Source organism: Porites lutea, chromosome 6 (assembly GCF_958299795.1).
Source record: "Porites lutea chromosome 6, jaPorLute2.1, whole genome shotgun sequence".
Classification (NCBI taxonomy): Eukaryota; Metazoa; Cnidaria; class Anthozoa; order Scleractinia; family Poritidae; genus Porites; species Porites lutea.
In genome coordinates, this window is record NC_133206.1 from 26,465,862 (window position 1) to 26,488,176 (window position 22,315).

General features: G+C 39.3%; 1 protein-coding gene across 4 annotated transcripts in view; it reads left to right on the top strand.

Moving 5' to 3' along the window:
• LOC140940137 (BAI1-associated protein 3-like) overlaps positions 1-22,315 on the top strand; it is a 42,588-nt gene that overhangs the window by 17,714 nt on the left and 2,559 nt on the right. For 3 of the 4 annotated variants that reach the window (XM_073389034.1, XM_073389036.1, XM_073389033.1), the window contains 18 exons: positions 2,933-2,981; positions 3,425-3,570; positions 4,454-4,577; positions 6,759-6,827; positions 7,986-8,060; positions 10,104-10,208; positions 10,990-11,205; positions 12,269-12,337; positions 12,740-12,819; positions 13,201-13,267; positions 13,352-13,393; positions 14,050-14,121; positions 14,759-14,842; positions 15,415-15,493; positions 15,741-15,779; positions 16,305-16,425; positions 17,115-17,332; positions 18,901-20,753. In XM_073389034.1, the coding sequence (XP_073245135.1) occupies positions 2,933-2,981; positions 3,425-3,570; positions 4,454-4,577; positions 6,759-6,827; positions 7,986-8,060; positions 10,104-10,208; positions 10,990-11,205; positions 12,269-12,337; positions 12,740-12,819; positions 13,201-13,267; positions 13,352-13,393; positions 14,050-14,121; positions 14,759-14,842; positions 15,415-15,493; positions 15,741-15,779; positions 16,305-16,425; positions 17,115-17,332; positions 18,901-18,989 (1,744 nt within the window). In that variant the 3' untranslated portion in view covers positions 18,990-20,753. Of the gene's footprint in view, positions 1-2,932; positions 2,982-3,424; positions 3,571-4,453; positions 4,578-6,758; positions 6,828-7,985; positions 8,061-10,103; positions 10,209-10,989; positions 11,206-12,268; positions 12,338-12,739; positions 12,820-13,200; positions 13,268-13,351; positions 13,394-14,049; positions 14,122-14,758; positions 14,843-15,414; positions 15,494-15,740; positions 15,780-16,304; positions 16,426-17,114; positions 17,333-18,900; positions 20,754-22,315 lie in introns of those variants that run through there. The other variant, XM_073389035.1, reaches the window with a different exon arrangement.

A 22,315-nucleotide genomic window follows, 5' to 3' on the forward strand; every position in this document is an offset into this window, starting at 1 on the left:
CACCTGAAAGTTTGGAGACTCGATTGTCTAACATGCGATTGCACTGAGCTGAGTCGACACTGAGGAAGCTAACCGGTACAATTAGTTCCTTTTCAGTTTTACACATTGTTTACATGGCAGCAGGAACTTGCTCTAAGGTTTAATGTGGTAATAAACAGATACTCAAAACAGCAGTCGTAAAAAAACGCAACACAATCCACAATTGCTTCTTCGGTTTCGTTCCGGTGCGGTAGGCACGTTGGAAGCCATAGCTCGCAAACTGACCAAATGGTCGCCCTGGTCTGCGAGGTCAAAGTCTCGCCGGGCGTCAAGGGAGACGCTTGATCCCCTACCATGACATTTATTTTGTCACGCATTCCTCTAAATAACTTTGGCGTTTCGCGGCTATTCGAGATAAAGTGCTGCTCAAATCGAACAGAAACCGGAACCCAAAATAGGACAAAATAGGAAAAACCAAAAACCACATCGGGTACCAAAACCGAAAAACCGCTAGTATTTTTCACGAAAACCGAAAACCAGATGCTAAAAAACGAAAAATCCGCAAACCGCAATGACCACCAAAACCGAAAAACCGAAGTCTTTTGCAACAAAAACCGAAAAACCGATCTAAAAAATAGCCAAAACCGCAAAACCGAAAATCCCAATGCTCCCCTCAGCAAGTCTTGGGTTCGAATTTCGTTGGGACACTTTTTTTCTTCCATTCTGGTAAATAAGTAATATTTGATCTCTCTCTGTTTCTTGAGGCGATTTTAGGGAAGATTTGACTGTGAGGTCCTTTCTTTGTTTCCTTTCGACTCCATTGCTGCGCTTCCTATCCCGGATACCCTCCGATTTCTGCCATCTCCCCTTGTGGGTCATAGTTGTTACAGACACTGAGAAATTTTTTTTAAAGACCTTATTTAGCTCATCCTTTGCTGTGGTACTGTACAGTACCGCAAATGATCCCGAGACCGCAAATGATCCCCAAAATGGACCTCAAACGATCCTCGACCGCAAGTGATCCCCAAAGTCGACCGCAAATGATCCCGAAAGAAAAATAGGAATGACTTGGACTCAAGTTAGTGGATCATCCTGTCGATTAATTATTATTACAATAAGTCAGATTAAAAGCTAAATTTTACTTCTCAAGTAAATATATGATTAAAAACTGAATGAAAAAATCATTCAAGCGTAAAAACGAAGTCAGTAGGCAACACGACTTTTACCTCATGCTAAAATACTGCTTGTTCCAATGACTTTTTTCCGGCTCTGGCAGGTAGATTATACCTCTGAAGAAAACGTTTTGACTGAGCAAATGTGATTTTAGCCGCTTATTTCATACTGAGAGGTCATGACACGCATTTTCTGCGGTTATTCAGGAGCACCCAACGAGAATATAGGTCAAAACCACTTAAACATAGCATTGTTAAACGTGTTTTAGTATTTAAACGGTAGATATAGGCATATTTTTATCCCCTAAAAATTTTTCATCTGTTCGGATTTCCTAGCTGAAAGTCTAGTGATCCGAAAATTATAGGGATCAAAACTTACCTTTTCGAAAATTCCAGTCAGAAAAAAGGCTCCCAAAAATTCAAGGTGACCATTTTAGGGTAAAAATAGGTCAAAAATAGGCAGTCATGCCATTTTTTAGATGTTCGAAAATCCTAGGAGAGGCAGGCAAGCAAGAAATTTTACAACAAATGTTCCGAAAATTCTAGATCTCAAATCGTCTTCCGAACAGATATTTTCCGAAAATTGTCGTTGGGTGCCCCTGGTTATTGTTGCTTCTGGTCGGCATGATTTGCCCTTTGATGCAAGAGCATTTCCTTTGACCTCTTTTGAAATGCAGTGCTCTTCATTGCTGCTAAATAAGGGTTTTAGGTTGTTTAATTTTCTCAAAAGTGCCTCCTGGATCCGAATAATCGTAAGCGACTTTCTTTTAGTACGTGAATGTGACGGTTTCCTACGATGTTTTGTCACGCGATAACTACCGCTTATATTAGCGCCAATATAACTATTCACAACACGTTCATGAGCTGTAAGAAAGTTGCTATTTCGAAATAAATCGAAACCTGTGGACATTGATAAGTTCGGGGGCATTTTGACTTATGTTTATGTTAAATCATGCCTTGTTCCGTAACGGGCACCTAAGTTACGAACAAATGTCTTGCTGTTTATCACGTAAAATTAACATTTCAGAGAAAAATCAAAATTAAATATTCTGGCTGATTAATTTCACGCTTTCAAAAAGATCAGTAAAGTCAATAAAGCTCTTGTTATGTAGAGGGTGCCCGGCTTTGTATTCCTCAGTAGAAAAGTTGAGCTTGAGTTTTTTCTGCGTAACGTCCTGCCTGTCTTAAATTTTTCAAAAGACGAAACATTCTTGAAAAAAAAAATTGAAGCAATCGACAAAGGGAGAAGTATACGGTTAATACCATACCTTTTCAGATTTATTCAATTTTTTTTTCGCCTTGTATAAATTGACCTGAGATGTAGCGTCCTCCTTGCCTTTTTCTTTAAAAAGCGAGAGAAAAAGGTTTTTTTTTATAATCAGTCCTTTTTTGTAATCAGTCCCATAAAATCCATTCCATTCCTCAAGTTTTCACGGGATCATTTGCGGTCGAGTTAAGGGATCACTTGCGGTCGACGATCATTTGCGGTCCATTTTGGGGATCATTTGCGGTCTCGGGGTCATTTGCGGTTGGGGATCATTTGCGGTACTGTACAGTACTCTTGATTAAAGTACCGCCGGCCTTTCATCGGACTTTCCCAATAGCTGGTGTCTATCCTTACCTAAGTTCTAGAGAGGTTTATGAAACCAAGAGTATAGTTGGTTACCTTCAAACGTTCCCCCTGAGATCTAATTTAAGCGCAACGAGTTCTCCCTCTTTGAATACAGACCGAAAAGGTGTTTGTGTGGAATCCCTGAAGCGTTGTTGTCTTTTCATTGCAGAACGGATGTTAAGTACTTCACTACAGTATACAGTCAGCTGGAGCTGATGGTATTTTTTTTTTTTTTACTTCTTTTATTTATTCATATATGAGCAGCGTGATCAGGGTTTGTTGCATCATTCCTCTAGGGGGGCGTTTTTTTTGAGAGGGGTGCTTTATAAATGATTTGAAAGCTTAAATGACTGGCATCTGGATTTTCTAACCGTTCGCAAACTGCCTTCCATTGGGACGTTTGACGCCGTTGGCGTCCCTGCACCCACCAGACTTCGCTTTGGCTTGTCACGCAACACTACCCAACCTTTGTGAGGAAGGAACGCGTGCCGAAACCTTAAGAACTTCTGCGTAGGGCTATTGGCACACTTTTAGCAGCGTAATTTAGTAGCTCGAAGTAAAAATAAAGAGAGAAATGGAAATAAACTTCATTTTGTTCAACCCTTAGTTAAAGTTAAGATACTGTTGTAGTTCAAACGATTTTGTGCGTTTTTGTTTTCAGCTTGCTTCTGATGTACACAACACGATGAGGAACATAGACAAGCGCCTCAAACAGGAAAGCGGTGCTGATATTGTGGGAGAAAAGCTGTTTGCATTATACTTGGCAGTCAGGGAAGCCATTACTTATAGAAGCATTGGAGAAGCCAAGTAAGAATGCACTGTAGTGAACTCACACACCTTCAACTATTACCACTTCTGTCATAAGCTCTAGGGAGAATGGGTACAAGCTTTTGCCGCAGTGAGTTCTGGGATCGTTAAGGCGGACAAGCGTTAGTTATGATTGGTCGATGGTATTCAAGGAAGGCATTAAGCACCCTTGCTCATCCTAACCGGATCCCGGAAATCGTTGCACCGAAAGCTTGTACTCTAGCGTTGAACTTGCAATCCGGAGGCCTTGAGTTCAAGTCCACACTCTGAATGCTACTTGGATTTATTCGCGGCAGAGTTGAAATCCTCCACCACTCTTGTAAATAAGCTAATTGGTTTGCCAGCTGATTTTCTTAACCTTCTTGTGTTATTAATTTCATTTATTTGTGTCATTCATTTGCTCGGCCACACTTGCCTTTGTGGTATATTTAATGTTGCTAATTCAGTTCGAGACTGTTATGTTCCCTTCTTATGGCTACAGACAATCTCAATAGACCCAGGGTATAAGATTAATGACACAGTTTTTATCTGCCAACATCTCTTTTGCTCTAGCTAGTCTGTTTGAAACATTTCCAAAAGGTTGATCACGTTTCAAAACTCCTCGCAGTTTAACTGGTGCACACAAAATTTTCAGGAGCTAAGGGATGTACCGATCAAATTTTCCTGGAAATTTAATCAACCAGTCAATACTTTCATTGTTAACCAAAAATTTAGCTTCCTTATCATAATTTGCGGTAGTTTCGTACGTTAGGTTTTCTGTGTTGTCGCTCAACGCTTCTCCTTAAGAAGTCCTTTGGGGGAAAAACGGATTTCCCCGGCTTCTTGGGTAACTACTTTTTTGAGGAGTTGCCTTGTTTGTGATATTTCTCTTGTTCTTTGTCAGGTCAGACCATTTGTATGCTCTCGATGATTACCATCACTGGTTTAAACAGTCTGTCATGCGGTGGCTTGATATTGCGCAAGTCAAAGCCAGAGAGCGAATCAGAAAGGCAGTGGAAATTGACACGGTATGAACCCTACCTATAGGGCAGTCTATTAAATTATTCCTCTCGCGAATGCCAGTTTATAATTTTGTCGGAGTAGAGAGGAGAAGTGTGACGTCAAGTTACCATGGTAGCAAAATTTCTGGAACTTAACTTAATATACCACGATGGCGACAGCGGCGGCGGCGAAAGCGTCACGTAACGCAACTTCGCGTTCATTGAAACTTTTGAACAATTATCACAACTCGCTCACTTTGTCTAATGCCGTAGGGTAATTCTCCTAGAGTTGAATTCTTAAGAAGAATATCCAAGTTTGAAAAGAGAAAGCGAAATTCGTCGTCGTATGTACACGTGGTTGCTCCTCAAGTCATAGTCGGCAAAGAAATCAAGGACACCCAACCAGAATATAGTTCAAAACCACTTAAACATAGCATTGTTAAACGTATTTTAGTATTTAAACGGTAGATATAGGCATATTTTTATCCCCTAAATTTTTTTCACCTGTTCGGATTTCCTAACTGAAAGTCTAGTGATCCGAAAATTATACGGATCAAAGCTTACCTTTTCGAAAATTTCAGCCCGAAAAAAGGCTCCAGAAAAATCTAGGAGACCTTTTTAGGGAAAAAATCCGTTAAAAATTGGCCATTATACCATTTTTTAGATGTTCGAAAATCCAAGGAGAGACAGGCAAGCAAGAAATTTTACAACAAATGTTCAGAAAATTCTAGATCTCAAATCGTCTTCCGAGCAGATATTTTCCGAAAATTGACGTTAGGTGCCCCTGAAGAAATGATCCAAAACAGTGTGCTGCTCGTGCAAAGCTGCTGTTTTGCTAATGGTAACCTATGCAGTTTTTTTTTGACGTTCTCGTTGCTGTCCCCGTCGTCGTAGTGACATCTTAAACCCCCTATTAGAATCTTCAGATAACAGCTAGAAACCGCGGAGCAGCGAGAACATCGACTGCAATCGTTTTTAAGCCTTTAAGTCAAAAGAAAACGTCTCGAGCACCACATTAAACCCTTGAATATCCATGCGTCGATATCTTTACACCTCCATTCGCGAATCGGAAAAATTGTTGACATAATAGAGCAGCCAAACCCATATAAATATCTTGTCTTCCTCGGAATTCATCACTTAACCGTTCGTGATCTCGATGAAATTATTTCCATAGGCAAGTCAAGAAATCTAAAACATATAAACTTGAAAAGTCAGGCTCCATTTATCATCTGATTCCACTCTGAAAATTTACCCGAAGTGTTTTCCCCTTTTATACATCGCAAATACACAGAAATAACATATTTTTCTTTTTGAAAAAGGCGTACTCGCCCTAATTCCCAGGGGTAATTTTTATTTTCTTCGCTTTATTTATTGTATTGTATTCTCAGTATTGTCTCCCAGCTCTGACGCCAACGCTTACTTTCAAATTGAAACTCCTAGTTTAGACCCTGCCCAATCTCGTTCCCACAGCCTGCGTTACCCTTATCCAGCGGAACGGGCGACGGACGCACTTGAAGAATCCAAAACCGGAACCACAAACTCTTGGTTCCGGTTTGATTGCACCTACGTGAAATTGTTTACCTATTTAAGCAGGAGAAGTTTTCAAGGTAAACTGGCCTTGCTTGCACTATCGACCCAAATCAGGTTTTGTTTACGATGTTTTTAGTGAAGAAAGTAAAATGAAAGGACTGTCCAAAGAGACCGAAAATAATATATATTTATTTAAAACGCCGCGACTGAATCATTTGTTAGTCCTGACGACACACATTCTTTCGTGCTTAGAACGAGCACTGCTGAATGCAAATTTGAAAGGTTCAGTAACATATACGTATGCATTGAAACGACTTTAAAAAAATAAGTCAAAGGAAATGTTTGAATAAAATGTCACGTCATTGTGGCGTGGTTTCGTGACTTATCGAGTCTTAAAGATTTGGATGTACACAAATGATCTGTCAAAGAAAAATCAACGTCCTCACGGTTTTTTGATTTTGCATATGAATTTGCATGCGATGAACACGATTTTATTGGCCAATCAGAGATCTTCCAGGGCTTAGTAATCCTTGGTGCTGGCCAAAAGGATTGCAGCCTCTACTAGAAACGAGATTGGACCCTGCCCAGTTTAATTCCAATTGAAAGATGTGTTGCTTTTTATACCTTGGACCTTGTAGTCTTCTTGTAATATTTTTTTATTCTTCGTTGCCTTTGTAGATTTTAAGGATTGATGAAAGTGTGAATCACTCAACTTCGACCGTTGATGCGGCGGGCTGTTTTTATCAGGTATGTAATGAAAAAAAATGTACCAAAATGTTGTTGTACCTATTAAGTGTGAGCTGATATTTTCATGCACAGACTTTTAGAAGACTAGGATAATCAGCAAAATTTTTTGGTAGCAGTGCTTAAAGATAAATCCATTGTCTGCTTTTAATCCATGGGCAAGGACCCCCCCCCCAAAAAAAAAAAAACCTTTTCAGTACCACTCCGTGGGGAGTAATGTAGCTGGTGCCAGGCTCTCGGTCAGTGTAGACGAGCTACAAAAGCGAGCGAGAGTTGAAATAGCGAACGAGCGAAAAACGGCGGGAAGAGAGAAGGGGAGAGCCTGTAAGTTTCTTTTCAATAACTCATTCCGCCTACTTCCTGAAAAACCGTTTCTCGTGTCAAAATGACAAATTTCAAAACGTCAGATCAAATGATTGATGTAACTGTTGATGTAAACTGTTGCAATTGACCAATCGTAGGGTATAAGAGGAGCTGGTACACTGGAATGAGGTATTGAAAACAACGCTTATACAGGACCTTACAGGCTCCCCTACTCCGTCTCTCCCCAGCCTCCACGCTTTTTTCGCCCAACTTTTCTCGATTCTAATTATCTTAGAGAAGGAGAGATGCTATTATACATGGACTATTTCATATTTATCTATCACTAAGTCGAATCGTTTCCAGTCTAATGGTTTCTTTCTTTCGCTGGGCTTATTTGCGAGCTGAATTATGGATGAGGTCGAACTTGATTCTTTCAGATATCAAAAAACCATTAGGCATTGCTTTGAAAAAAAATGATGAAAACCACACTGTCCTCGCACGAAACACAGTTTGACTTTGCTCTTGGGAATCATGTATAGCACACGCAACCTACAGATAAGTCTGTTATCTGCTAGCAGATAACTACTAACTAATCTGTAGGTTGCGCTGATACCCAAAATTAACTGTAGACTCTTCAGCCAGTGAGAAGACAGACAGTGGGTAAAACGTATAATAATACAAGTTATCCAGTCACTTGTATCTTACCTCCACATCTTCATCGTTCACCTAACCGAACGATAGAAATAATTAACCTGATTGGCTCTGTGGAGTTCACGGGTGTGGCCGAATCTTCGCAGTTCCACAGTTTTTCAGGTGAAAAATAGTAATTATTTCTTTTGTTTCTGTCTCACGTGCCAGATCCGGGAGTTTTGGAAGAAGCTCGCTTGGCCAGATCCAGCTGGGTCATACGTGTTTGTCATGCAAATCACCGAGGTATATACAGAATTGAAAGCACAACACGACTGCCATAATTACGATTTAAGACAGGGATAGAGAGAAGTGTGACGTCATGTTAGCAAGGTAGCAAAGTAGTATAGTATAGATGTTTTACTCCTTTTTTGCGTTGGAATCTCATTAACTTGCGGCGGAATACATTAACGCCGATGACGTCATAGCCTTTTGTCTTTATGACATGAATAAAATGGGCAGGAATCTTATTATCTTCTCTTTTTTGTCTTTCCAATGCAATAGAAACAATGGGCCCACCATCCTGCAGCGGTTTTACAGGTTTTTAGTTATTTTTTGGTCTGTAAATATCTTGGTTTTCGTTTGATTGACTAGAAAATATGAAACGTTTTCATTGGTTAATTCATGGTATCTGAGGAATAAAGTCAACCTCGCATGTGACTTACAATCACTGAGCCGTAATTTCGAAGGAGGGTCGATTTCCCGGGGGGGAGGACTCCGCATATGAAAGGGGTGGGGATGCTCGTCGGAAATTTTTAATTAAACCCCTAAAGGAGACCGATCTGGGCGTGGCCCAAGCTTTTTTTGGACCCCTAAAAGAGACCAAGTTAAAACACAGATAAATGAGAAACTTGGATTATATGAATGGAATAAATAAAACGAATTAAAGATATACATATCAAATATATATTTTTATATTTTTTCGCGTGCAACCCTAAACGAGACCTTCAGGGCTAAATATGACGGTGTTTTGCACAGAACACCCTAAATGAGACCAAAATCCGAAATTTACACTCCTAAGCGAGACGACGAGCATCCCCACCCCTTTTATATGCGGAGTCCCCCCCCCCCCCGGGTCGATGTGGTCGTGGATGGAAATTAAAAATAAAAGGGAAAATTAGAAAGGGAAAATAAATTAATTGTGGAGGAGTAGGAGGGGTGTGGGGTAAGTAAAACATTGTGTTTTGTGCTAAAAAGAGCTAGTTTGCCTTTGCCCTCATTAATATGCACGATTTGCCCGCCAAGAATCAGTGAACCGGAACTAGGACAATGACAGCGGCAGAAAATACAACGTGAATAATTACGTTACGGCTCAGTGATTGTAAGCCACATGCGAGTTTGACTTTATTCCTCAGATACCATGAATTAAGCAATGAAAACGTTTCATATTTCCTAGTCAACCAATCGAAAACCAGGATATTTAAAGACCAAAAATAACTAAAAACCTTTAAAACCGGTCAAGGATGGTAGGTCTATTGTTATTGTATTAGACAGACAAAAAAGAGAAGATAAAGAGATTCCAGCGCACTTTATTCATGAAATAAGGACAAAAGGCTATGACGTCATCGGGGTTAATGCATTCCTGCGCAAGTTAATGAGATTCCAGCGCGAAAAAAGGGAATAAAACATCCCCACTGTATTACTCGCAAAATTTCTGGATCACGACAAGAGGGCGCTTAAGCAACGAGAAAAGGAAAAAAGCAATAGGTTTAATTACATCAGCAAAACAACAACTCTGCACGTGCATCACGCTCTTTGAACATTTATTCTTAGCCGTCAATGCACGACTGCGTCAGGTAACTTCCTAATTGCACGCGCCCGCCTTATGGAGAAGGTGAGCAAATTTTCTTTCCTTTTTTTCTTAGATACTGTCGTTCCGGATCCAACCCAGACAATTTCACCAACATTTGACAAGTTAAATGAAATTTAATCAGATCGACGAAGTTAGTAACAGTACGAATTCACTTTTTAAGTGCCGTTTTCGGTTTGTTTTCCACGCTACCATGGCAGCGTGACGTAACGACTTCTCCTCTCTATGAAGCCAGTCAATTTAACGTTAATTACCGGCTCACCTTTAATGTGACTTCTAACGAAGAGTTAGCTCCCCCTCCCCCCAAATGTCAGTGTCTTTGAGGGAGAAAGTCTACCAAATTTCTAAGGGCGGCTCCCTTTCTCAGCCAAAGAAACAACGATTTTTTTTTAATTTATGTTATTTTTATGTCACTGATAGGTCTGAAACGTTGTCCACGTGTTTTCTAGTTGCTAACCTTAAATTTTTACTGTGTTTAGCAAATTTGCAGCTGTGCCTGTTATTACGCTGATCTCCTTTTTGAAAAGATGATAAAACATAACTATTACGATGAGGACCCTTCGCAGTTTGACGTTAGTGAACAGGTAAGGTCCTTTCACCCTTAGAGCTGGTGAGTCATCTAACACGAAAAAGAGGACGAACATGTTGTTTTTGTCAGTTCTGGGTGATGTGGTTATTTTTAACGTTTGTTATTAGAAAAGGCCGTTACTGCGTGATGGCTTCACTTTTCTACTACGACCAGAATCAGGAGCCGATTTTCGTTTTCCCTTCATGTTTATATTTGGTAATCCCAGTAGAGGTTTAATTACAAAAGCCCTAATTTACACAAAAAGGCAAAACCCAGAAGGATGATGATTGTAAATGCAAAATGACGTCATCGTGCAAATGGCAGCTAGAGGTTAAGTTAGTTGTGTTTTTGTTGTAGATAGAACCTGTTTTTACAAAATTAGCATCATAACTAATTGAGCTTAAAATATATGTGACTCCTTGTATCAGGGAAACTTATTGAAGCTACTATGATGATAACAACTAAACAAAAGCAATAACGTTGATAAGCAAAAAAACCACCTCTGTGCATACGTCACTCACTTGTTAATACATTTCGTTACTGTCACTTCTGCACAACTACAACGTGAAATGTCCTAATACGAGCTTTTAAGGACGGCGATCATGTGACGACGAATCTTAAAACGGCGGCCATGCTGTTGTCCCAAACAAATCCTTTTCTTATGCAAACGCTTTTTTTTGTTTCGATAAATTTGCGTAGATGCTGGCCACGTGAGTGAAAACGCTCTATTTGCTTTAGAACGCAGTCTTAGTAAATAACATAGTGCCTTTTGTTGATCACTCATTTCTGTCTTTAAGTTGTGCGTCACACTGAACGACATTGAGTACATGCGTTTGTGGCTGGCAAAGTTACCGGAGAGGATGGGCTGGGAAGAAGTCATTAATGCGATGATGGTAGCACACGGTGAAAGAGGCGGGAATCACGCGCGTACAGCGCTAGAGAACATGCTCTCTAGTTCAGATGAGGACATGCTAAATAAGGTTGCTGCTGCCGTCGAGCATATTGGACAGCGGGTATGTGGTTACTTAATATATTAGCTTATAAGCATGATATTCTAACAATAATTTGCTAGAGTATCCTCCCATAACCTATCTAACTGCAAGTTTGTATCCCTAACGGTTTTTCCTCTCACCATTCAGTAGCAAGCTTAAGCAACCTTGACGGCGATGGCAGAGAAAACGTTACTTAAAAAAATGAATTCGCGCCATTTGAAACTTCATCGTTCTTATTCCGTCTCGTTCGAATTGTTAAATTTCCAGGAATTTTCCTGGAGTTGAATGCTAAAGCGATGTATTTAAAAAAGAAAAAGAAAATTGTTGCCTTGTGTCCACGACGTCCATTAAACGTTAAATTGAGGAGTTTCACGTCGTAGTCGGGCAACAAAGGCAAGAGAAATTCAGTAAAAAAAAACTGGATGCAAGTGCAAAGTTGTTGATTTGCTTTTTGCCGGTGTCGTTGCTTAGGCCCAGTTCAGACGTCGAACTTTTCATGAGCCGAACCTTCTTCGAATTAAGACCGACCCAAACTATTTAGACCCCCTGAATTGGTTCGGACGCTGATCTTAATTCCAGTCGAACTAAATTCAAAAGGAGAAAAATGTTCATTTCGGTCAAACTGCTTGCAAAATACGTTATTATAATTTATGCGTTAAGTTAGGCACATGAAAAAATCGGCGTCTGAATCAAAGCCGTTCCAAAGTCGTTGCACACTTCGAAATTCCTGGGTGGGCTGAGCGGGAAGAGCGACTGAGCCGTTCCAAACTGAAACAGGCGTTCCTAATTGTTTCAGACGCCGAACTTGTCATGTTCATAATTCAAAGTTCGGCTCATGGAAAGTTCGGCGTCTAATTACTCTATTTATTGCCTGGTGTACACCGTTTACTCACGCTGAAATTACGTAATGATATTAATGCGCCAAACAGAAGCGCATTGGTTCTCGCAAGCAGTTTTTTTTCCTTCGTTACACATTTGAATAGCAAAAACAATGTTTGTAAACAGTGAGTAATGCTATACAATATTGTGAAGGTTATTTCACAGTTATAGTGGCAACAAGAATTTTATACTTTTCTATTCTCAGATGGGTGTGGACATCAAGAGATTTGTGTTTCAAATCTCCTGCGCCTCAGATCACATACCAGCGGAAGATGTAAGTTAAACATGACAAGGTTTTACAGTCAACCCAAGATTTTATTAGTTTTAGTGCGCTTGTTTTCCTTGTAACTAACTTCCTAAGAATTTCCCATTCCATTAAAGTTCAACATACGTATTGTTTGTAATTATTCAATGACGTACTGACACTGTACAACAAGACAGTGAAATTCACCTGGAACAAGTGACCAAAGTTCTTGTATGTCTTACCAACCACCAGTCTAACTTTTTGCTTGAACTCTTAACGTCTTGAACGCATAAATTATGACCTTGTTATATCTCAGCCCGCATTTAACATCTTTCAGCAGTTCTGAGATTCCAAACGAGTTTCTTTTGTGTGATTTTTGTTAAATTATGAAGTGTTTTTAATCAAATTTGTTGATGTTACTCTGTCTGACAGGTTGTAGGTGGCTTGCTTCAATATCTGGATGATGATCTGATGGTTCTAAACACTAGTGTAGTCAAATCAGTGTTTGAAAGGTAAGAAAAACCAGGCTGCGAATAACAGCAAACGTCATCACTGATGAAGGAATCCGGATGGGTTCCGAAAGATCTGCTAAACTTTCAACAAATTGTTGGTGTTGAAGATATTTTTTGCAATATGATATCCCAACAGAAGAATCTCCACTCTGTCACAAAAATGTGTTTGTGGATTAGCAAGACTGTGTTTTGAGAAAGCGAAGAAACGAACATTATATAAGTGAAGAACAGAAAGAATGATTTTGAAATTAAGCGGTCACTGCCTTTTCAAACTTGGGCTTGTATTGATGAAGTATGTAGTGCTGAATGGTTTATGATTAACAAGTGCGAGGTGTCTCCTTCATGTGCTTATTCATTTTATTTTGTTAAATTCTTCGTCAGGATTCTTCATTTCATTTGGGAGATCGTTATCGAAAACTTCACCAATGGCGTAAAAACAAACTCGGGGGTAAGCATACATACGTTGTGTGTTTCTTTTTCATGTGTGGTTTTATAACCCAGTCTTAAACTAACAGATGCATTTTTTTCATAGAAAACTGCAGCGTTTTACCAAAGACAGTATGAGGCTCTTGAGGTAAAGCGCGGTATGGGGACTTGAATCAGTTAGTTTTTTAATACGCACTTAAAATAAGTGGTTAACATAAGTAACAGAATGGTATAAAGACGTGGTAATTTGTTTCTGTACCAAGAAAAGCTTATTCCATGCTTGCCAAGGTTAAGAACAGTAAGAAGGCTACAGAATTCCGTTAGATATGTTATAAGGACGCTGAAGGGTACTAAGAAGGGAAAATTAAACGACACAGACAGATGCTTAAGAAAAAAGATAGGCGAGAAAAGTTTAACACAACTGTCTCCGGGTCAGTTTTTATTTTTATCTTTGCCACTTGATAATGATGTCATAAGTTATGATGTCTTAAGTTTTTAACAAAATTTAATTTGGTTCGTAAACAGATGCTTGCAGTTAAAATTAATAAAGTGAAGCAATCTCTGCTGACAGGAAGCAGCAGACTACGTGATTTTTTACAAATAGGCAGTCTCACCATCTCACTTCATCTCTTTCTTATAGCGCAAGCTGTAGTATAAAATTCACAACGTCGTGTTCGGTAGTTCAACACATTGTGTGAACAGATTTTTGAAAGATTTCCTTGAAGTTCATCGTGCATGTTGATTACTTATCCACTGTACTCCAAAAGAATAGATCAGCTGATGGCCGATTGTCGTGCTTTGCAGATAGTACTGAGTTTCTTTCACGCTGATGGGGCTGGGCTTCCTGTGGAGCGCCTTCAGCTTGGGCTTTATAGGGTGAGTTCTAATCATGACCTTTTGTCCCTATGGAGAGAAGTTTTTTCTTGTTGCTTCAGTTTCGTGTTTTCTTGTGGTATGTGTTTTTTTCAGGAATGTTTGGTTTTGATGAATACATGTTTATTTTACTTAAGACAAAATAAGGGCTTAAGACCTTTTGTTCATATTGTTGTTGTTCAAAAAGCTCTTGTCCCGGGCGAAATTGCCGTTACCATTTTTATTTACACGGAGTCAACGTAGTCATTAGGAATTGAAATTTTTTCGTTTTATTTATGGAAACTCACTCATTGGCAAGGTCAAAGTATATTTCCATTGGAGTACTGTATAACTTGCGAATATCTTTCTCAAATAAAGCAGGAGATTTCTCCATCTGAAACTCTGTAGAACTTCTGAGTTCTGTTCTGTTCTGTTCAAGTGGCACAAGTGAATAGAACTTCGTGTTGACCCAGATTCAATTCTGTCGAACGTATAAGACTCATACGTCAATCAGTGTTCATTTGCCGAAACTACTGATAACACGGTTGGTCAGAGAAAGTTCATCTTGTTAACCAGACTTATTCTTAACTTATGTGTGCTTTATTACGTTGCACAAATGTTCTATACCAGTTTTCTTATGTACTTTTGTTATTTCCCATAGACTCTGGTTGAAACCCTCAGCACTCGTAAGCTGTCCACGATTGAATTAATACAGCATTACTTAGCTGAGAAGTGCAAGGAGCAGGTATGGATCGAGTAAAACACACTAACACACTAAAGAAACAGTAATAAACGTTATCCTGCATAAGAAGTTGTTACGGACAAACTACATTATAAACAAGACCCCCATACTGGGGGTACCATGGTCTGCAGGCTGCGCGATACAGAGGCCTATTTCATTGTTTAAATAGTTTCAAGTCTGTTTGCATTTATCTTAAATCACTTTCCCCCTTCCCCAAAAAGTCATGGAATCGTCCCATTGCAGGAGGGACGGGACAGGCGAAGCCTTCTTGGTTATGCGTATGCCATTTTGTTTTTTTTAATTTGACATACATGTTACTTAGAACTTTTTTGGGGCTTTGCCACAGGCAGCCCAATAGTAAGAAAAGCAATATCTCTGAACGTGTCTCGCTTTTTGGTACAATTCTTTACCGTCCTCTACATAGCCAACTATCTCTTGAACTGACTTTCTAAACAATGCGACGTCGTATAAACAGGACGTGGATACCTACACATATTGTCTTGCTGAATACACTTGAGTGAACTGAAAAGAACGCAAATACTTTCTTTGTCATCTTACTGTATTTTGCCTCTCAGGAAAAAGCCGAAGAAAAGTACGGGGCAGTTACATTTAAAGTATTCTTTGATTTTAATAATCAAAAGCTGCAAGTGGAAGGTAGGTTTATTTGTACTACTCCTGATACTAAACATTTTTTTTTACAAGTTATTAGAGGCAGAAACCCTTTTTTTACACTCGCTCGCAGAATGCGTTTGGTGTATTAATTATATTTTATACTGTTAGTTTGTTTTGTTGCATACTAAGGTTCTGTTAACAGTTGTTTTGTTATCCCGTGTTTTTGTCAGTGCTTTTATTGCAATGGTATATTTACTTTAACTGACCAAGTGTTCTGATCTCTTTTCAGTATTGAATGCAAAAAACCTTCCACCTTTAGACACAAATGGTAGGTGATACTCAGCTTTGCTGTGCTTTAAATACTGATTTGGGATATTTACAGTTATCTCGTTTACGGCGTCCTAATTTACCATCACTTTGAACAAAGTACTGTCAGGTTAAACCTCTACTCAGCCAAGGTTACCAGGGTCAAAACCCTTGAAAAAGGCTAACCATAATAGGTGAAAAAAAGATTAAATCCTGGCTTAACCTGATAACAGGTTTTACCTACAAGATACAGCTATTTCAGTTGACGTTGTCGGAATTTAAGCCCTCAAGCCCTTCGTGACAAGATAGCAAGCTCATTGTGGTAGCTGTAAATCACTTAAAATTAGGTCATAAATAACGTCGCGGTTGTCAATGCTATACTAATGATATAAAACTTCAAAACTGTTTACCTTTGTCGTGCTTCATAGTTGAGTTGGGAATTTTGTATCGAAATTTTAGAACGGTAATTTCAAATAGCTGTATACATATAGACTCTTCTGTTGTGTGAACAGGCACTGCAGTATGGTTGTTGTTAATTGATTTCCAGGATTGTGTGACCCGTATGTGACATTGAGGCTGTTACCAGAGGATTTCTTTGGAAATGAGGTCAAGAAAACGGAGACAATCAAAAATAATTTGTTCCCTCTATTTGACGAACAGTTCGATTTGTAAGTAATGATGTTACCATTCAGTGTGGATGTTACGTATGGACTAGGCTGACTAGGTAGAAATATACGTTGATGACCAACCGTCAAGGTGTATGGATATTGGGCCCAAGGTCCTTTCTGCGTTTTTGAGGTCTATAAAAGCGCAAAAACACTGAAAGACAACCACATCTTGTCTGAACTTGTTTGGTCAATAAAGGTTTTAGTATATGGCTCGTACAAAATCTGTTCTTGAGGGACAAAGCGGGAAATCCCAACCGTTGAAAATACGTCTTGCCCTCTCGCGGAACTAGCCTTGGTGCAGTGTCTGAAAGGTCATCATACATTTTATACCAAATTGGCGTCAAATTGTCTTATTCTTTCTCTTTTTGATAATTGTGTTTAGTGATAATCGATGCCCCGTTTCAAGGAAACATTTCTTTAAATTTGGCAAGTGAAACCGAGGCAAAGAGTTCTAATGAACATAAATATAACATAAGGGTAGTGTTGCCGCCATTTTGTAATAAGGTGTATTAAAATGATAGTGACGGCCAGTCAGTGTCAGTCACAGTTGAGATTCATTTGGAAGACAAAAAAAGATCCTTTTGTTGCAGTTTGTTAGCTATGTTAAATATACCTGCAAAACTTACAAAAGCACATCCTGTGCGCAACGATTGTTCAACAATTATTGTTTTACTTATTGTTTTTGTCAGTGACGTTGAACCCGAGCTGCTGAAAGAGACTGGTGCCTGCTTACATTTGACAGTGATGGACTATGACGTGTTTTCAAATGATGATATTGCTGGTCACGCGTATTTCAACTTGAATAATATTCAGGGTTTGCGTGAAGTTGTAACAGGGGGCTTTGGAAGCATACCTCAAGAAACATGCAACATCTTCCACCCAAAACCTGAGGGACAGTACTTTGAAGGTAAAGAATCACTTTTAAGTAACTTTATTATTCATTCAAATATTTCTCCGACTCTGATTGGCTAAAAGCACACGCATAATTCACCATAACCAGCTACTGATGACCAAATTTGGAAGAATTTTGCGACTAATGAACCGATGACGTCAAGAGTACAGCTTCCTTGCCGGTTAATGCACCGTTAACCGAGGAGACCTGGGGACGAGGTTGAGTTGTTTTGGTTGTGAAAACAATAATGACGGACATTTCACTCGTTTCAAGAGTAAGAACTAGGCTAAATAATAGCTAAAAACATGGCAAGAACAGCAAGAAGACAACTCGAATGGCGACATCTGCTATTTAGAGAATATTTGCGGAGCTGAACAACCCTAAACGTGCACTATCGAAGATGAACTTAACATCGATGGAGGTAAGCATGTTTTAGCCATGTTTTTAAACTAGGAATTATTTTGAATGAGTAATAAAACAATTATTGAATTCGGCTTTCGTATCATATGAAGAATTATGGAGATCTCGGAGGGTGTTATCCGCCTCGGCCTACATACCTCGACGGATAATACCCTCCCCGATCTCCATAATTCTTCATAAGATACTCAGCCTCATTCATTAATTGTTAAGTATTTGTGTAGGTAATAGCATGATTTGTAGTGATATTTGGTATAAATACCACGAGTGATATTTCAAAATTGTTATGCGTAATTTCACAAGCCGTTAAGCGGGTGAAATTTGAGACAATTTTAAAATGTCACGAGAAATGTTACTACCCGCAAAGGTTTTGCAATTCTCACATGTAGGTATTTCAAATTAAGCTGAAATACCACTGCTGTAAGCCAATCAAATTGCAGAAATTTCTCTTGTAGTAGTGTAACTGCTAGTATGGGCTGAGGGCAGGGTATAGGAAGGTTGAGCGTACCCTCTCTAAAAGATGACCCTTTTATGGGATTTCCCTGTTTCGTTAACATGCGAAATGAGTGGGTTTTTGCTTTAACTTCTTGCCAAGGTAACCCGCTGAATAGGGAAACGTTTTTAATGTTCAAGCCATGCCAAGGCTGAAGGCCCGGAGGGTAGCTCTGTGAACAGTGAAGTGAAGTTACTCTCTCTTTTGGCCTCGCCTGTTCACAAATGTCTCGGGTGAATGTTTTTAGTTTTTTATTCGAACAGGATCAATTCATAATTATAGTTTCGAGACTTGATTGTAAAATTAAGAGGATTCTTTAGATCTGAAACCAGTGAATTAAGCAACGAAAACGAATCATATACATGTAGTCTATGGTTGTCATTTTCAAAGGTCAAGGGCAAGAATGGAAAGAACGTCTATCGGTTGACAGTCAGCACCGAAAAATGCTAAGTAATAGACCCAACTGACCGACTAGGTTGAGTACATTAAAAGATATTAGGCCGGTCAGTGGCGACCTCGCAAAGTTTTAAACTTCTCTGAGACACTTTGCCTTCATGTAACAGCGGACTGTCTGTCAAACTTATCCATTAGAGTAGGGTTACTTATCTGTCATGCAAGCAGCCTACATTGGAAATGTCCACTTAACTCAGATAAGCTACCGTGTCTATTGCAGTTCTCGAGTCACGTGACGAAGAGCCAGCGCAGCTGTTTGTGAAGGCAGAGAAAGACTTGTACGAGAGGACAATTAGTGCGCATGAGTGAGGGGCCGTAGTTAAAAGCTGAGCACAGATGCTGAGCAGAGTCTTGTAGTTTCCCTGGGGAAATAGCAATAGTGTGTCATGTTCTGATGGAGTGAATGTAACCAGCCTTTGACGAAGGTTACTTGGGTCTTAATTGTTTCTAGTTGATTTAACAGTCTATGATGTTACCAATTTTTCGCTGGCGCTTCTTGTAGAATTTTTGCAACGTTCCTTATAGTGACCTCTCATGAAAAAAGAATTTTGTTATTGTGTTGTTCCAAAAAAAGTCCATCCCCCCACGGAGGGCACTTTTGTTTGAGACCCCTCCAACCCCCTGGAATAGAAATTCCAGGGGGTGCATGTCATACCCCCCCCCCCCAACCCTTGGAATTTCCGTAATTTTCCAACTTGTTTGGGTACCCCGTGGAAAGAATATTTCCCTCAAAAATGCCGTTGCACTATACTTTTATGCTAAAGATAATTGCGTTACAGTGAATACCACAATATGTTGTGAAACAAAGTAAGTTTACTAATGAGCCGTCGACAATCGTGTTCATAAACTATCGTGCAAGAAGTGAAAAAAGCACTCAGCCTACCGCAAATAATAGATCATCGACGAAAACAATAATTTTGGCTTTGAAACACCGATTAACAGTAAAATAACTGATAGCTTGCTCATCAGTCTTACTCAGAGGCACCGGAAAAAAGACCTTGAGAGGCCACCCCCCAATCCCTCGGAAATTGCCTCCTTCTGGACTCCCCCCTCCCCCTCCCCTCTGAATTTCTGTTGCCCTCCGTGGGGAATTTAGATATTTTCTGGAACTACACATTTAAACGTGAAATGAGAAACATGGAAGAAAAGAAAAAACGAAACGAAAAAAGCAGTTAAAACTTGAATAAACTAGGCAACAAATAGAGGCGCAACGGTGTCGTGCGGTCCGTAGACACTGCCGGACCGGTTTCAGTGAAATCAGCGCTTGAATTTCTTCTTTTGATAATCAGAATTTTCAAGCAATGGGTTTTCCGTTTCTTAATCCGGACTCATAACTCCGCGTTGGTCGGCAAACAAGGCCTGGAGCGAAAATGAAAAGAGGAAGTGATACTAGTTAAGCTTTCTCTCGACTCCAGCCAAGGGCGTGAGGGAGATTCGATGCTTTCTTGCCATTGGCGCCGTTTGAACAGCGGAAAAAGACCGACTGTTTTTCAATCGATATGGATACCGTCTTTAGAATTTTTGATAAATAGTTACCGGTAAAAATGTAAGAAATCTCGAAAATGTAAGAAAAAAAATTTTCCTTGTAAGAAACTTGAGAATTTTTTTAGTAAACAAATAACTGCAAAGTGGAAGGCCAATAAGTTTTCTCGTAGCTTGTCGTTTGTACAGCCTGGAGTCTCTGCTATCATACTTAACCTCATTTCTAGGCACACTAATGTTTAGCTTGGTATAGTACCAGGTCTCTTCCACAATGGGCTTTTTGGGGGTCGCTAGTGAGACTGGGTCAGTGTTGTATCGCCGGAAGTGCACCAAAGGACCGCACCAAAGAACGTTTTCATAAGGACGTGTTCGCTTTCTTCTATTGGTCATCTCGAGATCGCACTGGGATTAGTCAAAATTTATTCAATGGTGTAAATCGACATAAGGCCGACCCAGTCTCCTCACGCGACACTTCAAAACAGTAAATCTGATAGGACGTTATTGTAGTTAGATGATAGAAAATTAGATAAGTAGATTCTTTATTTTTATAATTGTAAATGAATATAAATAAAATAACTATGACGGTCTTGATATCAGTTGTTTATTTTTCTGAGAATCATTTTACAAACCAGCGGTGGATTGAGGATATTACAACTTAAGTTCTCCAACTACCTTGATGTATAAAGCTGTTTCTTAAATGTTTTTTCATGCGGTTTTTAGGTGTTAGTCATTACATCTGCAAAACTCAAACGACTACAAGTCCATTCTTGAAACTTTATCAAGTACAGTGTACACAATAAACTCACAATTACTGTTATAACGATAAGGAAATTGCAATTTATGTACGTATGTTGTGTTTACAGTGAGCGTGGCTAGTGTTCTGCATAGTTGAATAGGGCCTTTTCAGCGTCCAACAAAGGAAACAGGAGACGTCTTTACGCAGGTTAATACTCTTACTAAGCACTTGATTTTTCTCCAGGTGATCCATGAAGAAAAGATGGAATAATTATAACTGAATTCCTTTTTTGTGTGCATAACGTCATGTGATTAGATTAATATGGTTTCTTACAAAACGTGACCCTTAGAAAAGCACATCTTCGAAAGTAAGCCAAAGTAGCCTACTTCGAGCACCTTGACGTAGTCGGTGTGTAAAGAAAAATAGTTTGTAAAACACTAATCGGTATGTATATTACAAAACTGCCTGACGTTAAGTTAAACCACAACAAACGTTATTTATAACGACAATAATAGATGCATTGAATTATTGAACATTAAGGTCCGCCTGGAAGCTTTTAAGCAGGTAACACGCTTCGGTGAGAAAAAACAGTAAACATAACAGAGTGGACCTTAGTCCTGAAACAACAGAGCTTAGTGCCAGGAAGAACGAATGAAATTGGACGTTTGGAAGAGCTTCGCCCAATCCAAGCTCAAATCAAACGTCGTACTCTAGTAATGGGGCAATTTATGGATAAATACAGTGAAGCAGAGAGCAATCGGATCACGTACTGGAATTAGCTTGCAATTGAGCCAAATATGGAGCCTCGACCTCAAGCTAGTTGCATCACCCAGAATATGATTAAGAACGTGCTATATTACACTCCTACTAAACAACTTTCTGGCTAAATTTTAACGCACACTTGTGTCGTGCAAATTAATCCTTACATATGTATTTTTGTGTTAATCTGTCTTCTCTTCAGGCCCTGGTGATAACCCTACAAGAAACCAATAAATATACACCATGTGTATCAACCACTGTTTATAAATTATATACAATGATGTGCATGTTTTCTTCAACATGGGGCGCGGTTTTGAGATTATTTCGGATTAGAGCAAGTGAGACCCTCGAAAAAAGTTTAGCAGGATCTATTTACAAAGAAGAAAAATGGAGAAACGGAGACAAAAAGAGCTTTTGACTACTTGAGAATGCCTAAACCATGCCACTTCTTTGTTTTTACCACATTTTGACGTCAACCCACAGACGCATGGAATCATGGAATAACATCATGAAACGATTGTACACATGAAAACAATCACTATAAAGGAATTCTTGTTGATTTACTACAGTCATTTTTGGTCATTTACTTGCGTCAAAAGAATTTCTAAACGTCCCTTTGAATCTTTGTGATTATTGTAAAGTCAGCGTCCACACATTA